At 37.0% G+C, this 18764-nt stretch overlaps 1 protein-coding gene across 1 annotated transcript in view; it reads right to left on the minus strand.

Moving 5' to 3' along the window:
- Positions 1-18764, minus strand: part of efl1 (elongation factor like GTPase 1) — a 208272-nt gene that overhangs the window by 25667 nt on the left and 163841 nt on the right. Inside the window, exons 17-18 of the mRNA XM_056461027.1 lie at positions 13283-13661; positions 10267-10828 (exon numbers count right to left, since the gene is read on the minus strand). Of these exons, the coding sequence (XP_056317002.1) occupies positions 10267-10828; positions 13283-13661 (941 nt within the window). The remainder of the gene's footprint in view (positions 1-10266; positions 10829-13282; positions 13662-18764) is intronic.

Here is an 18764-nt window from a genome sequence, read left to right on the forward strand (position 1 = left end):
AGGTTATTTCATTGTATTATTTTATTTATTTACTTTGTTTTTTACTTTGTATTTTTTTATTTTGTTTTTTTATCAAATACTTTTTTTTTGTTTTGTTTAATTTTTGCTTTATTTTAATTTATGAAACACAATTTTAATGCAGCAAACATCATCAACAAATGTAAAAATTCACAACCACCATTACATTATAATGACCTGAAAACACACGCACACACAAAATCTATCATCACAAGCCAGAAACCCACACGCTATCAGATGTTTGTTCAAATTCATCTGCGACGGACATCCTTCTCCTTCATCCTTCACACACAGACACACAGACACACAGACACACAGACACACACACTCACACACACACACACACACACACACGCACACACACACACACACACACACACACACACACACACCACACACACACCCACACACACACACACAAAAAGGAGAATACATGGAAATGACGGGAGAGAAACTCAATGTGAGTGTATTTTGGAGTTTGCAGTGTACATCAGCATGACGCTCTATCTGAGACACACACATCTATAGCAGGTCAAGACCTCTGCACATCTGGGCGACGAGTGTTCACCTCTGATACTGCGCTATTGACGCCAGCGTTAAACATACAGAAGGAAACAGGATTTTCAATTTTCAGTGCTCTTAAAAAAGAGATTGATGGAGTATGTTGACATACACTAATAGTCAAAGGTTTGGGATCAGTACGTTTTTATTTTTTTTATATTCTGCATTTCAAGGGTGCAGTGTTTAAAATAAAAAAAACAGCAAAACTTTATTTGTTGTACGCAGTTTAAAATGTAATTTATTCCTGTGTTTTAAAGCAGAATTTTCAGCATCTTTAGTCTTTATGATCCTTCAGAAAGCATTACATTTAGCCACAGCCATATCACCCTGCAGCTAGGACTGCACGATTAATTGAAAAAATTTCGCGATCTCAATTTCACCCTACACAAGATCTTAATTCAGCTTTTCTACGATTCAGCCAATTATATTTTTAAGGTCAGGAGAGAAGCTTAAAGGCGGTCGCACAAGTCTTCTCATAGTTTAACATACGCTGCTCAGCAACATGGACACCTCCAAATAGGGTGTCACATACTGTATTTATAAGGTATAATTCACCCAAAAATGTCATTTCTGTCTTAATGTAATGGTGTATTCACGGTCGCAAAATCACTCGAGCTGACGCACTGTTTACCTCAGAGAAGATGCGTGCGCGTGCCCGCCATGTCTACTTTAGTGAACAGAACCTGCAAAGGCTGTGAATAACAGCTAATAAAGTTGTAAATAACATTCAGTATGTTACACAGAGTGATCGTTTAAATTATCACATTGTAGAGTTATGATTACGGCAAGCACTTGATATGTTTTTTCTTTCATAGCAAACACAAAGTGTCGTGCATGAAAATAAACTATTAACTATTAAAATAAACTATAAACTACTCTAGCCTATATAATGTTGAATATAATGCAAAAGGGAATCTGATAATGACAAATGTTTCATTTTACCAGTGAAAAAAATGATCTAATAATGACAAATGACAAGATATCTCAATAATTCAACTTTAGAATTATGAATAGTTATATTCTGATGCCATCCCTTTACTGTGAATTAACAACCAGGACAAATTTAAAGTCTAGTCAAGTCCACCTCTCCATGTCTATACAAAATTTAGCATTTAACCAACAGTAGACCTACACATAGGCCTAATAATAGTATTGTTGTTTTACCATATGTTTGAGAATAACAATAATAATATCCTTCTCATATTAACCTTTACATCTACAGAATCGTGAGAATATCGTGATCTTGATTTTAAGCAGAAAAAAATCGTGATTGTCATTTTAGCAGGAATCGTGCAGCCCTACCTGCAGCCCAAGACCGGTTACTCACTGAAGGGTTGAGCCTGGTCAGTACCTGGATGGGAGACCACATGGGAAAATTAGGTTGCTGTTGGAAGTGGAGTTAGAGAAGCCAGCAGGGGGCGCTCAATGTGTGGTTCCTAATGTCCCAGTATAGTAAAGAGAATACTGGTCCTGACTCTCTGTGGTCATTAAAAATCCCATGGCTTTACTTCTCGTAAAGAGTAGGGGTGTAGCCCCGGTGTCCTGGCCAAAATCCTTCCATTGGCCCCCAAATTCCCATCATGGCCTCCCAATCATCCCCATCCACCAAATTGACTCTATTACTGTCTCTCCACTCCAGCTGGTGTGTGGTGAGCACACTGGCACCATTGTCCTGTGGCTGCCATCGCATCATGGAAGTGGATGCACACTGCACACTGGTGGTGGTGGTGTGGAGATACCTTCCTCATGATTGTGAAGCTATTTGGATGTATGGCCATACACAAAATAATGCGCTATACAAATACACACATTATATTATATCATTCTATGTTATCCAAGTCCTGTGTAGAGATAATGCCAACCATATATGACTTCTAGAGGTATCCATAATCCTGGACCAGGCTGTATCCTGAGCAGATGCTGTGGCGATCATAGAGGAGTGGAGACCCCAGTGACAGACGAGTCTTCGCATTGATCCCGTGGGCCAACCTGAACACCCGCTGGTGACCTACTCACATCTGCAGCTTCTCCACGATGGACGTCCAGCATTCTCCAGCATCCGGTGCCTAGACTGCAGCTCTACACAAGAAGTTTGGCCAGAGGAGAAATGGTCGTGCCCAACTGAGCCTGGTTTCTCTCAAGGTATTTTTTCCTTCACTTTCGTCAATTGGTGAAGTTTGTTCCTCACCACTGTCATCACTGGCTTGCTTGGATTGTGACTTGTGGAGCTGCCCATCGATGGATTTGCTCTTCAGTGTTTGGATTTTTAGCAATGAAAATTAAACCACACTGAACTGAACTTCAACTCTGAAAACTGAACTGACAGTTTCAATTTACTAGAACTTCTATGTTAAGCTGCTTTGACAATCTACACTGTAAAAGCGCTATAGAAATAAATATGAATTAAATTGAATTGAAAGTATTGATACTAACCGAAAGCAAGATTTTATCATATCAAACATTTCAGTATTGATATGTATTGATATTTTTGACAACACTACTATCTACTATAAAACTAACTTTCACAGAAAACATTCTGCATTTTTACATATTTAAAATACTGTGTGATTTATGAGACTTCTTCTTCATGGTGGCTAAAAAAATGTCCCCACAAGGTCAAAAATTCCTGATATTAATACACACACATTGATGCATTCACAATGCTAAACGACACTGTGAAACGGCTTCAGTAACAAAACCAAAACAATGATTTGCAACAGGAGTGTGTAATGTTGGCCCTTTCAGATCTTCAATGCATACGTGCGGGACGTTTATCTTGTCTGGAAACATCTGCGAAACATACACCTGCACATCAACAGCGTGACCCAGTTCTCGGGATATGGAAAACATCCTGCCAGTGAAAAATGAAGTTTATGTATTTTATATTCAGGACCATTATCTCCTCTAATACACTCCAGCTGCGCTCCCGAACACTCCCGCTCTCGTCGCACATACACAACCCAAACGTTTGCTCTTACACATCTCAAACACCACCAACAAAAAATGACCGGGAAGGTAATTTGCACCATTTGTTCAAATATTTGGCTATTTTCTCCCCTTTGGCCTCGGTTGACTGATTTTCTCAGAGGTTTTGGTGCTCGTGGGACTGGATTCTCTTACTCCTTCAACTGGGTTCATTTCACACAGGCATGTCGGCCAGACAATTTAGCTTTTGTTCTGGACGCTGCCGCTATGACGGCATCACACTGGTACATGGCTGTTTCACATCAGCTTTCAATCAAGAACCAGGGAGAATTTCCCTTTCTTGCACTGTATATATATATATAGGCGTTTTCATCATATCCCACTGTGGATATATTTAAGATATAGGTTGACTTGTATATGGACTTTACTGATTGGCTTGACTGATGTTTTTACCAAACATTATCATTTATTGACTGACACGGCGTTCCAAACCCCAAATCAGAAAAAGTTGGGACAGTATGAAAAATGCTAATAATTAAAGAAAGTAGTGATTTGTACATTTTTGTTTAAAATTATATTTCACTGCAGACAAAATTAACACAAAATATTTCATGGTTTGTCTGTTCAACTTCATTTGTAAATATACATCCTTTCCTGTCATTCAGACCAGCAACACACTCCAAAAAAAGTTGGGACAGTAGCAAGTAATCAGGTAAACTGGTTAAATAATCTGTGATTTGAAACAGGTGATGTCAACAGGTGATTGTAATTATGATTTGGTACAAAAGCAACATCCAAGAAAGGTCAAGTCCTTTAGGAGCAAAGATGGCCTGAGGATCGCCAGTTTGCCATCAAATACATGAGAAAATGATTGAAATGTTTAAAAACGATGGTCCTCAAAGAAAGATAGGAAGACGGTTGGGTACTTTACTTTCAACAGTGCAGAACATTATTAAAATATTCAAAGAATCTGGAGGAATTTCAATTCAATTCAATTCACCTTTATTTGTATAGCGCTTATACAATGTAGATTGTGTCAAAGCAGCTTCACATAAAAGGTCATAGTAAATAGGAACAGTGTAGTTCAGTTTGTAGTGTTTAAGTTCAGTTCAGTTTAGCTCAGTTCAGTGTGGTTTAATAATCACTACTGAGAGTCCAAACACTGAATTTCAGTTTGTAAAGGACAAGGACGCAGGCCTGAGATGAACAACCGTGATCTCTGATTCCTCAGGCGGCACTGCATCAGGAATCATCATTGATCTGTAAGCGATATCATCACATGGGCTCAGAACTACTTTGGCAAACCTTTGTCAAGGACCACAATACTTACCCCAATTCTACCCCTTAGCCATTCCCCTTAACCCTACCCCTCGTTTTGCAAGTTCATATGAAAGGGTAGGGGTGTCCCAATTCTCTTTAGCTTGAAGGCGTATGGCTAAGGGGAAGGGGTAGATACCCCTTCCAACTGAGATTTTTCAGGACCACACTCGAAACCAAGGGGTAAGAAAATTTCCCAGAATACACCAGCCATAACGGCAGTATAACTGCACCAGGAAGTAAGGATATCCACAAATTAGTATTTTTTTTGTCATTATTACAAATTTTTACAACAAACAAGCATACGTTTTAATACATTCATAACCACGTTCATGGTTTTACCATCATGTTTTCTAAAAAAAATGTCAAAATAAAAATCGCAAAATTTCGTTATGTATAATCCATCATAATAACTCTTGTACAGCAGTTCCACAACATTCTGACACTCGATGACACTCGAATCCCCTGTCAGAAAAGTCTAGTGGCTGGGAATGAGCTTTTTACAGTGTCTGCTACAATGTTAATGTTGTTTTTGTGTGTTTACAAAGATGAATATAATTTGGCCACTGAGTAAATCCGCAGTATAGTTACGATCTTATTGCCACATTAGATCATTATGATAACTTACTATATGCCTTCAGTGATTTGCACAAGATAAATACCCAAAAATAATGCAACTGGAATAACTACAGCAGTCGCCATCGTCTGATCTTATATGAAGCAAGAGATCCCGTTGACATATGATGACGCGTGCAGGTGCTGTCCAATTCTCAGGGATAATTTTTTAAGCCCTTCCCCTTCACACTCTGTTTCAAGGGCCAAGGGGAAGGGGTACAAAAATAGAATTGGGATTGGGCCTTAGTTACATCCACAAATGCCAGTGAAAACTGTACTGTGCCAAACAAAATCCCTATGTTAACAGCGTCCAGAAGCACTGTCGACTTCTCTGGGCCCGGACCATCACACAGTGAAACCATGTACTGTGGTCTGATGAATCCGTATTTCAGGTATTTTTTGGGAGAAATGGACACTGTGAGCACCAGGCCAAAGAAGAAAAGGATCATCCAGAATGTTACCATCAACAAGTCCAAAAAACAGGGTCTGTCATGCTATGGGTTATGTCAGTGCCCTTGGCAAAGGTAACTTGCACTTCTGTGATGGCATCATTAACACTGAAAAGTACATGTAGATTTAGGAGCACAACATGCTGCCTTCTTTTCCAAGGACGCCATGCATATTTCAACAAGACAATGCAAAACCACATTCTGCACACACTACAAAGTCCTGGCTGCAGAGGAAGAGGATACAGGTACTTGACTGGCCTGCCTGCAGTCCTGACCTGCCTCCAATAAAGAAAGTGTGGCGCATTTTGAAGTGCAAAGAAATAGCCAGAATGGGACAAAATAGCCGCATTTCCACTATCGGGCCAGTGCAAGCCAGGGCTTTAATCGGGCCAGGCCGGGCCAATAGCCCGGGAGGTTGAGAAATGAGGCCGAAATCATGTCGCGTTTCCACTGTCGGGCTAGTTGCTCGCAGCGCGTCACGCAAACACCGCCCCCAGAACGTCCCCCGAATCAAACGTCACACAACCCGTCACACAACCCACCCACTTCAGCGGGAACAAAAAACTCAAATTATAACCACAAACACAACCTGGCATCACTACCAGAGCTGGAAGTTGGAGAACACCGAAGCGATTGCTTTTTTACTTGTTACGTTGTTGTTAATGCCATCGATTGTAAGGATGTAACCGGATGATAAGTATTTCATTTCTTGCTCTTAAAGTAATATATATGCATAAAAACGTACTGACCAGTACTGTCTGCTATCCATTTTTTCTTCTTCTTAGTGAGCTGATCAAGCGCGATAGCAAAACAAATGTAAGGGAAGAAAGCATCTTGTCTCCTCTTTACCTGACAGGAAAACTCCGCCTTTGTACCTAACCCCACCCCGAAGCCCCAGTTGGCCCTCCTTGGCCCAAGGTATTCGGTGGGCCAAAAAAGGCTGGACACTGGCCCCAAGGAAGCCCCGCTTTGGCCCTATTACGCCCCGGAAGTGATAGTGGAAACGCGACTGGCCTTGGCTCGCCCTGGCTCGCTCGCTTTAGGCGCGATAGTGGAAACGCGGCTAATGACACCTGAAACACTTATCACTTGGTGTCTTCAGTCTCTAATCATCTTTTAAGTGTTGTGAAAGGGAATGGCAACATTACAAAGTGGTAAATGCTTTACTGCTCCAACTTTTTTTAAATGTGTTGTAAGAACTAAAATTGGAATTTATGTTTATTTTTAAAAAATCATTAATAATAATAACAATAATGAGGAAAAACATTAAATAATTTTTGTAGTTAGTTAGTTTATTTATATAGCACATTTTTTTACAACACAACGATGCCCAAATTGCTGAACACAATCAATACTAAATAAAATAAATCCTACATCACATCCATAACAATTAAAACAGGCAAACCCCTCAACATTAAAAAGGCTCAAATGCTAAAGAACAAAGATGGAGTTTCAGACGCTTTTTAAAAACAGATAGAGATGAAGCATGTCTGATGTGGGGTGGAAACCAGTTCCAGAGTTTTGGGGTGATAACAGCAAAAGCCAGATCCCCACTTCGCTTACACCGGGACCTTGGTACCGAAAGAATAAACTGATCAGAAGACCTTAGTGACCTACCAGGATTATATACATGCAGGAGGTTTGATAAGTAAGGTGGTGTCAGATCATTTAAGGATTTAAAAACTAAAATTAATAGTTTAAAATCAATCCATGACCTAACAGGCAGCCAGCCCAGAGAGGAAAGACTTGGAGATATGGGCTCATACTTGCGAGTCACTGTCAGAAGTCTCGCAGCTGCATTTTGAACTAATTCTATCGAAATGAAACCCAAGGTTTCTAACAACAGGCTTTTGATAAGTTGATAGCTCACCAAAACCTAATAAATGCAGAGGGTTAGGATCGCCAAACCAGACCAGCTCAGTTTTTTCTTCATTGAAATTTAAAAAACTTGACGACAACAAGGTCTTAACCTCGATTAGACATCTCATAAGGGAGTCAAGGCCATTTTTATCATTACTTTTTTTGGATTGTCTGAAATGAAATACAAATCAAAGTAAATTTAGAAATCACTTCTTTCTTTTTATATTTGTGCTGTCCATACTGTCCCAACATTTTCTGACTTGTGGTTGTAGTATGCCTCTCATTCTTCCATTAAAAAAAGGTGGATTGTGATGAATGTCTTGGCCACTGTTTGTAATTTAATGAAAGGGAATGACGACTGGGACCATCGCACTTCACAAAGCGCCATAAAAGGATCATAAAAGTCTCATATTCCAGGTCATACGATAGTTTCGTGTGGAGAACAGATTGGAGTTAAGGTCATTATTCACTGATTCGGGTTTCCACCAGTTTTGAATGACATCAGGGTGAATAAATAATGATTGGTTTTGGGTGGACTATTCGTCTAAGTGGCTTTTTTCCCCTCAGTTTCAGTTCTTCTAAACCCCATTAAATATGTGATCGTCAGAGAAATCAAAGTTTCATTTGATGTTTTAACATATAAGAGGTCAATGTACCAATGAAACATTTTCAGAACTTTTTTCAAAAACATTTTTTAGTAAAAAACAGCGGCCAAACTGGCAAAATGACAGGTTGTGGCGTGAGCTTATTTATTAGTAAAGTGCACTGTTAAAATGGCTGTGATGTGATTTTAATGGTAAAAAAGATAAAATAGATAAAAAATTCAGTATAAATCTGTAACCTGTTTAACAGTAAATGTTCTTATTACATACAGTGAATGACCATAAACTGACCTTCCCAGAATTACCTGCATATTTTTTATGCTTTTTTGTTAATATTACTGTGATTCTTTTTAGTTGGATTTCTCATCAGGGATGTACATTAGAGTTTAAAAGGTTATATAATATTATTTATGTGCGTTACCGTAATATTGTTTAGTAGTTGGGTGAATAACACTGAGTGCCTTCTACATATTAGTATGCTTCTCTGCTTTTGGAAAAGATGTTTGTGATGAGCTTTGGTTCATCATGTGACTCTCTCATCACTGTTTTTGTGTACACAAAGATAGAATGTGTACACTTCCTGACAAAAGTCTTGTCGCCTATCCAAGTTTTAGGAACAACAAATAATAACTTGACTTCTAGTTGATCATTTGGTATCAGAAGTGGCTTATATGAAAGGCAAAGGCCTCTAGATTACGCTTATTTCACCAAAATAAAATATGATCATGGCTTGATTTTGAATTATTTAATTAGGACAGTAAGGTCTGACTTTGCTTAGACAAAAGTCTTGTCACTTAACAGAAATAATGTCCAGTATAGAATATAAAGTCATGCTGCAGTGCAAAAAGAGTTAATATTGTGTCTGACTCCCATGAGCTTGGAGGACTGCATCCATACATCTCTGCAATGACTCAAATCACTCATTAATAAAGTCATCTGGAATGGCAAAGAAAGCTTCCTGCAGGACTCCCAGAGTTCATCAAGATTCTTTGGATTTATCTTCAATGCCGCCTCCATCTTTCCCCAGACATGCTCAATAATGTTCATGTTTGGTCACTGGGCTGGCCAATCCTGGAGCACCTTGACCTTCCTTGCTTTCAGGAACTTTGATGTGGAGGCTGAAGTATGAGGAGCGCTATCCTGCTGAAGAATTTGCCAGCTCCTGTGGTTTGTAATGTAATAGGCAGCAAAAATGTCTTGATACCTCAGGATGTTGATGTTACCGTCCACTCTGCAAATCTCTCGCACGCCACCATACTGAATGTAACAGTAAACCATGATTTTTCCTTCACCAAACTTGACTGATTTCTGTGAGAATCTTGGCCCATGTGGGTTCCAATAGGTCTTCTGCAGTATTTGTGATGATTGGGATGCAGTTCAACAGACGATTCATCTGAAAAATCTACCTTCTGCCACTTCAATGATCTAAAAGTCAAGTTATTATTTGTTGCTCTTACAACTGGGATTGACGAAAAGACTTTCTTCAGGTAGTGTAGATGTTAGTACTTCAAACCATTGGTGTATTGATATTAAATTTATGAAATAAAGTAGTGTACTGTAAATAATACAAAACTTCTTTTAAGGTTCCTATAATATTTCTGCCAACCACAGCTGCTGTTTTTACTGAAAATTTTGATAGATTTAGTTATATATATATATATATATATATATATATATATATATATATATATTTTTTTTTTTTACAGTGCTTTGGCTAAACTTGGTATAAACTAAAGATAGGCGAATTGGGATGCTGCAATAATGTATCATTTTTGAAGCGTTCACTCTTGGATCTATTTAAAATGCTAATGGCTAATGGTGAAAACACTCAAGGACTAAAAAAGCACAACACTTTTAAATCCATGCAGTCTTTCAGAAACGAAGAATCAATCAAATAAACCTGAATAAAGTCAGCTTACCCAGGACCTCCGCCGTGGCCATGATCTCGCAGGTGTACATCGCAGCCATGAGTCGCTGAGGTTTAGCTTGGAAAGCGTATCTGCAGGCCTCCTTCACAGCGGCGATCAGCTGACCTGAAAACGGCCCGTAACAGTCCACCGAACTCCCAGCAGCCTCTGCTCTGCTCCAGCTTCGGTTGGCGCTCGCGGGTGAGGCATCTGAATGCTCATCATTAAGCTCTGCAGGCTGGGAATCCTCATCTATGGAGTCTTGCTGAGCTACAGGTGTGGAAATCTTCATGTCCCAGGACTCTACAGAGAAGCACACACCCATCAGAGGCTCTTCACACATGGGGCCGGCTAGCGTCGCTAACTGGAAGCCGCTGGCAATGCTGTTGTCGAAGTCTCGAAGTGTGCTGGACTCAGTTTTCTCGGTTTCCAGACACTGCCATAGAGAGGGTCTTCTGTAGCCTTCGATGCTGTTGAGGAGGATATTTGGGCCACAGCGGCGTGGACCAAATGCCCAGATATGATCCACTGCATTTCTCCATTTGTGGCCCTGCAGGTGGCTCTCCAACTTCACCTTGAAATGAAAATTAATGGCAAAATTTATATATTTAAAAAAAAAAAATTATAATATTTAAAAAGAAAATAAAACAATAAGTAAATATACATATATATATATATATATATATATATATATATATATATGAGGATTCAACAATATATCGATATCGCAATGCATGTATCCACAATAGTTCATTCATTAATTTTCCTTCGGCTTAATCTCTTTATCATCAGGGGTCACCACAGTGGGTTAAACCACCAACTTATCCAGCATATGTTTTACACAGCGGATTCCCTTCCAGCTGCAACCCATTACTGGGAAATCTGCAACAATCACATTGTAAAACTAAATTGTTTATTAAAGTCTAAAAGTATTATTATTATTTAATCATTTATACAATAATGACCATGTTATTTTACGCTTCATTGTACCAGATGAAAACCATAAAGCACTGTTCGTTTACATTGTAAACATTTTTGTTTTTTACATTTGTCATTAAAATTTAGATTTTTTTTTACATTTCCTGCAGCATTTTAATTATTTGAAGTTTTTGAAATGTATTTTCATTATTATACATATGTATTCTGTATAATAAAATCCATATGTATGATATTTTTTATAATTGTTTTTTCACTATGATACTTATAAGTATATATATTGTGACAAAATTTATAGTTTAGTTTTAGTTAAATACATCAATCCAAACCAGAGGTTTTCAAATTGAGGTGTGGGGACAGCAAAAACACCTTTTCACCAATTTGGGTGATTACGAAACTGTAAATAATAAAAAAAAAATGACAATATAATAATAACTTTTAAAACATTATTTTAAATATATACAAGAAAACAGATCAAATTAGGCTTGCACAAGTATATTCACATTTGGGGATCCATGACATCTGATTATGATTAGTTTAGGATTAGTATTAGTTAGGAATAAAAAACGGATTTAATATTAAATTGACAATTAGCTGAAAGAAAATGTGTTAATATATACAGTTGAAGTCAGAATTATTAGCCCCCCTGTTTATTTTTTTCCCCAATTTCTGTTTAACGGAGAGAAGATTTTCTTTCAACACATTTCTAAACATAAAAGTTTTAATAACTCATTTCTAATAACTGATTTTTTTTTATCTTTGCCATGATGACAGTAAATAATATTTGACTAGATATATTTCAGGACACTTCTATACAGCTTAAAGTGACATTTAAAGGCTTAACTAGGTTAATTATGTTAACTAGGCAGGATTGGATAATTAGGCAAGTTATTGTTCAAAGGGGCTAATAATTTTGACCTTACGATGGTTTAAAAAAACTGCTTTTATTCTAGCTGAAATAAAACAAATAAGACTTTCTCCAGAAGAAAAAAAATTATCAGACATACTGTGAAAATTTCCTTGCTCTGTTAAACATCATTTGGTCTGTGGTTTAAGTAAATTTTAAGTATCATTGTCTGGAAAACAAATGCTAAATTACATAATTTTTTGTGATTTTATGCCTAATTTCAAATGCCAACAGTACCCTTATATTAAGTGTGGTGTACACCAGAAGATACAAGACATTCACATATTGTGTCTTTAGAACACTCAAGTTCATTATTTCAAATGCAAATGCACACAAATACAGAGAGGAAGTGGCGCACCTCACACTTTCCACACATTTAAGTCCTCATAAAATCCTTGTAGACAACAATGGAGGATATACAGAAGATCCTGTCATATGGTTTGATGTTTTGGTTGTGTATTTAAAAAATGCTGTGTTGTCATTCTCTTGTCTTTTTGCATGCGTAAGTAACAATTTTCTATAAACCAATAGAATTCAGCAGCAAGTCTAGCTCCAGCCTATTTGGTATCACACTACTGTGCTAAGTACCACGAACAAAAAGGGTCCCAAAAAGTGGTAAGGTATGATCAGCTATGTGTGTACTTTTGACATTGATAAATAAAATAATAATAGCATAAATAAACTATTCCACTCATTGAAAACAAGGCATTAAAGGGCTAGTTCACCCAAAATGAAAATTCTGGCATTATTTACTCACCGTTCACTTCTTCAAAACGTGTGAGTTTCTTTCCTCTGTTGAACACAAAGGAAGATATTTTTAAGAATGCTGGTTACTGGCACCCATTGACTTCCATTGTAATTATGTAAGTCAATGGGTTACATCAACCATCATTCTTCTAATTATCTTCTTTTGTGTTTAAAAGAAGAAAGAAAGTCAAAGGTTTAAAACCACATCAGGGAGAATAAATGAGGACGGTTTTATTGTTTCCCATTAAAAGCTATTATTTACTAGTTAATTAGTTAAAGTTATAAGTAACTAACAAATTAATAGTAAATAATAACTTTAATTTGTCTGAATTTGATTGCATTGATATAATGTGCACCTTTTGTAAAGCTGCTTTGAAACATTAATTACTGTACAAATAAACTTGAAAGTGAATTGAATAATAGTCTATTAAGATCTACCTTGAAGTCCTGTATGTTTTCCAGGATCTTCTGGCTGATAACCAGAGTCTTGCCCTCACGGACGGACAGGTTGAACTGCTCCATGGTGCGAATGAGCTCCACATTGTCCTCCAGCAGGTGGGTGACGTCTTCGGGCAGAGGAATGGCCCGTACGCCAACAGTGGCCATCTTGTTTGGGGTGGTGAGTGAGACCAGGCCGCTGGAGTCCACCTGAACACCGTCTGGATTCTTTGACTGTTCCTCCTTTACCTGGTGAATCACTGCCACCTTCTGCTGTTTCCCCAAATCCTCGTTTACCATGTCCACTCGTGGTGGTCGGACCACAGTCTCGCGGAATGGGATGATCGGTTTGGAAGCACTGATCTCAATTTTGGCAAACCTAGAGAAGCATAAGGAATATTGATGATATTTCAATATAAATAAACGCAAGGAAACTGAATTAATGAAAGAATCAATCAATTAATCTATCAATGTTTGAATGAATGAATGAATGAATGAATGAATGAATGAATGAATGAATCAATCAATCAATCAATCAATCAATCAATCAATCAATCAATCAATCAATCAGTTAATCAATCAAATCAATCAATCAACCACTGCATGAGTGAATAAATAAATGACTGAAATCAATCAATCAATCAATCAATCAATCAATCAATCAATCAATCAATCAATCAATCAATCCAATTAAATCTAATGAGAATGAATGAATGAATGAACGAACAAACGAACGAACGAACGAACGAACGAACGAACGAACGAACGAACGAACGAACGAACGAACGAACGAACGAACGAACGAACAAACGAACGAACGAACGAACGAACGAACGAACGAATGAACGAACGAACGAATGAACGAACGAACGAATTAAAGTCTTGCGGAATGGAATGATTGGTTTGGAAGCACTGATCTCAATTTGGCAAACCTAGAGGAGCAAAAGGAAATAATATTTCAATATGAATAAATGCAAGGAAACAGAATGAATAAATGGACCAATCAATCAATAAACCCAATTGAATCAAATGAGAATGAATGAATGCATGAATGAATGAAATTCTGGCAAAATGGAATGATCAGTTTGGAAGCACTGATCTAAATTTTGGCAAACCTTGAGGAGCAAACGGAAAGTGATTGAATATTTCAATATGGATAAATTCAGGGAAATTGAATGAATGAATGAATGAATCAATCAATCAATGAATGAATGAATCAATCAATCACTGTATGAATGAATTAATTGATCAATGAATCAATCAATGAATAAATTCAATTGAATGCAATAAGAATGAATGAACGAATGTATGAATGAATGACTCAATCAAACAATCACTGTATGAATGAATGAATCAATCAAGATCTGTACATTAGGCCTTGTAAATGCAAACCAATTACACTTTTCATTATACATTATGATAATATCACTACAAACTACAATATTAACAAAATACATTGAAACACACACTTATACTGACTTTATAAAAATACTTTAACAATACTAATAATTTATTTTTTAAAAGCAGCGGATGATGACACGATGTACTAATGGACCCAAAAAGTGACAAGAAAAATATCTCCAACACCATTACACCACCACCACCAGACTGAACTGTTGATCCAAGGCAGGATGGATCCATGCTTTCATGTTGTTGACGCCAAATTCTGACCCAACCGAAATCAGACCAGGCAACGTTTTTCCAATCTTCTATTGTCCAATTTTGGTGAGCCTGTGTGAATTGTAGCCTCAGTTTCCTGTTCTTAGCTGAGAGGAGTGGCACCCGGTGTGGTCTTCTGCTGCTGTAACCTATCTGCCTCAAGGTTGGACATGTTGTGCATTCAGAGAAGCTCTTCTGCACACCTTGGTTGTAACGAGTGGTTACTCACTGGATAATTTCTCTTTTTCGGACCATTCTCTGTAAGCCCGAGAGATGTTTGTGCGTTAAAATCCCAGTAGATCAGCAGTTTCTGAAATACTCAGACCAGACGTCTGGCACCAACAACCATCCCACGTTCAAAGTCACTTAAATCAACTTTCTTCCCCATTCTGATGCTCAGTTTGAACTGCAGCAGATCGTCTTGACCATGTCTACATGACTGAATGTATTGAGTTGCTGCCATGTGATTGGCTGATTAGAAATTTGCGTTAACGTTGGACAGGTGTACCTAATAAAGTGGCCGGTGAGTCTAGTCTTTTATATTAATATTTGCTGTGAATCAATTTTTAATGATGACAACCCTAAAAATACTGACTAGTTAGAAATAGCACTAGAATTAAGTCAAACAGACTGTCATTGCACAAAGCACAACAGCAGAGTGCAAGAAATACAGTAACTACCCGGAGTGTTTATTAACAAAAAAAAAGTAAAGCAAAAAGAATCAGTGTTGTGTAAAAAGGCTTATTTTTATTTTTTTCAAACTAACTGGGAGGACATGAAAGAAAAGCATCGCCGGCACTCCAGACTGGCGTTCAGCCAAAGCTAAGAGCCAAGCTCTGATTCTAAAGCACGCCGTTATGGCACAGTAAATCTAATTTACAATGGGCCATTCATGCACAAATTATTCAAATACACATTAATCTCTCTGCGTCTGTGGGAGAAAACAGACATAAACACTTAAAGACTATCAAACACACAGAAAGAGTCATCCAGAGAGTCACAGTTCAGCTCAGTTTCCATCCAACATTGCAAATTTACTTTATGCACTAAATCAAAAAATCACATAAAACATTTCAGAATAAAACACCTATTGCAAAAATGGTCACTTCATAGGAAACTAGTGCAATCTACAGTATGAATAACAAAACTTGTGTCTGAAAGCGGAGAAATTACCTCTTTTTTTGTACATAACTTTTTTTGATGTGCATTAATGGATGTATTTTGGTAAATTTGTTTCCATCATAGTTTATCTCTTTATATAATTACAAATTTATTTGACTCAATTGTGCACGTTTATTAAACTATTGGTGTTGGAGCCATTTCTTTCTTTTATTATTATTATGTTTGGACTAAATGGGTTGGTTGGATGATACGATTATTATTATTATTATTAAGTTTATATTTGATAATTATTGTATTTAGATTTGAGTATTTTGTATTCGTATTTTAATCATGTTTAAGTATTAGCTTTATTGTTGTGATTTTGTGAATGAAGACTTTTATTTTGTCAAAATTGGGATTTAAGGAAGCCAGGTAGTAGGTGGAGTAGTAAGGGAAGAGGAAACAATTTTCAGACCGTGAGTTTGTTTGTGGTGACTGGTGCTACTGAGGAACAATGAGCTATTTCACTGATTTGATGGCACAAGATGTGATAAAATAAACAGGAGAAAAAAAGGATTCACAGCGGACTCACGTGCCATTGTTTACCCTCACCGCGATAGTGGCTTAAAGCAATAATGCCGCTACATTTAAGTCTGAAAATTATTTGTATGTGTGTGTAAATCGTGTGCACAAAAGTCATTTCTGATTCATGAACATGTTGATATGTTGCAAATGTTAGTTAGTGCAAAAGAAATATAGCCTAAACTAGTGCTGCACAACACTGGAAAAATATGTGATGCTGTCGTTAAGAATTGCGATAACGATATTTCTTACAATATAACATTTGCCTTAAAAAATGCTATTTTTATAAGCTATGTTTTCAAATCATTTATTGATTTAATTATATTAAAATAAACAATTAAAAGATTTGTTTTAGATATAATTCATTTTAATTTCGACTAAAAAACTGTGTCATGGTGCAAACATTTAGGGCCCCTATCATCACCCGGCTTAATAAGGCACAAGACGTTTTGGCATGATTTGTTGCTATTTTCAGACCAGCGCAACCCTAATTTTCACGTTTTGCGCCATGTTGTTTAAACAGCAAATCCATTTGCACCACTTTGTGGACTCATGGGTGTGCTGGTCTTAAAATAGAGGTGTGTTAAGGCGCATTTCTGTCATGTTACTATTTTGAGAAACTAAAATAGACCGTGCCATTCACCAACTGAAAGTCCAGCGTAGAGCATGTTAGTTATGAGACTATGCGAGTTCAAACGCTTACACATTGCTTAATACACACAGGATGTACAGCAATACACAAATATCTTTACATATGGAAAAAATGAAAGGATTAGAATGTTACAAAAATTATTACTTTCTACAAAAATATAAAAAGCACTGCATCCATGCCTTCTTCACCTCGGGGGGCTTTTTTCAGTTTATTCATGACAATTTGCATTAGTATAATGTTATTATTTTTAGCAGTGTTATTTTTATATGCATATTTACATTTGTTTTAATAAAAACAAGTTTAGATTTGTCCTGTCAGGTTTTGGAGACGTCTGCGTCACCATATAGGGCATAAGAACAGGACGTGTGTTTGGATATAACTCAGTTTTTTGACCACACTTCATTATTATTGCTCATTTATTTGTGTGCTGGAAATTAGAACTGAATTTAGAAATAGTTTTGAAACAAATCTTTGCGCTTAACAAACAAAATTAAATATAGGCTAATAGATGTCTTCAGTGGAGTGCGTACCACACCTTTTCCTTATTCACAAAAGTAAAGGAGTAAAGTAATGAGCAAAAGTAAAGAGAAAGTAAAGTGGCTGAATGGAGGAGGCTCATTCTTTATTCTCACCCTGCAGATGCTCTGTTTAACTGTTTTCTCGATAGTGAAGCATTCGGTTTTTCCACTTACAAAGTCCATCATGTAAATAGCAAATGGCCATACCTGCCAACTATCCAGTTTATCCCGGGATTTTCCTGTATTTTACACTTCTATCCCGCTATAATCCTTTAAAGGTATTTTCCTGTATTTCTTCCATATTTTCAGTCTTTCTCTGAAGGGTGGCAAATAAACATTAAAGAGCCGATCCTCCCTATACACAACCCATACCGCTGAACCACCAGGAGTTGCCCCTTGCTCTTAAATGTGAGTCTGTTCTGTGCTTTTGTTTTATTTAGGCATGAAAACACTTTGAAATGAAATATAAAAATGGCGGGATTCCCTTCCCTTTTCATTACAGGTGCCGTCGCTCAACCTATGCAATCCTCAAAACAGTCATATAGCGACTGTCAGCTGACGCACTTCATAGTGATAAATAGACGCTGTTTCCCAAATGGATTCTGTACACGCGATTTGAAGCGGAGCGAAAGTCTAGGTTTTGGGTGCGTGTTTTAACAGACATATACACATTATTAATAATAATCTAAAGATGTCGATCTTGGTGGTTTTTTTTTAAACACAACTAATTCAATTTTCAATAAATTTAGATCTGTGCATTTGTAAAGTGACATCTCTGTTATTTAATGTAATCAAATGACAAATCCAAGTAAAAGAGATTCATTCGTTGCTCTTTATCAGAATGTTTGAGTTATACAGTGTAGAAAGGATTAATGAGATTTAATAGTTTTATTCTATTTCTTTATAATAGTTATTAATTTTAATAAATTGAACTGTTTGCTAATTTATTTGCTGCTAATGTATACTATTT

The sequence above is a fragment of the Danio aesculapii genome, chromosome 7, assembly GCF_903798145.1.
Source record: "Danio aesculapii chromosome 7, fDanAes4.1, whole genome shotgun sequence".
In the NCBI taxonomy this organism is placed as follows: Eukaryota; Metazoa; Chordata; class Actinopteri; order Cypriniformes; family Danionidae; genus Danio; species Danio aesculapii.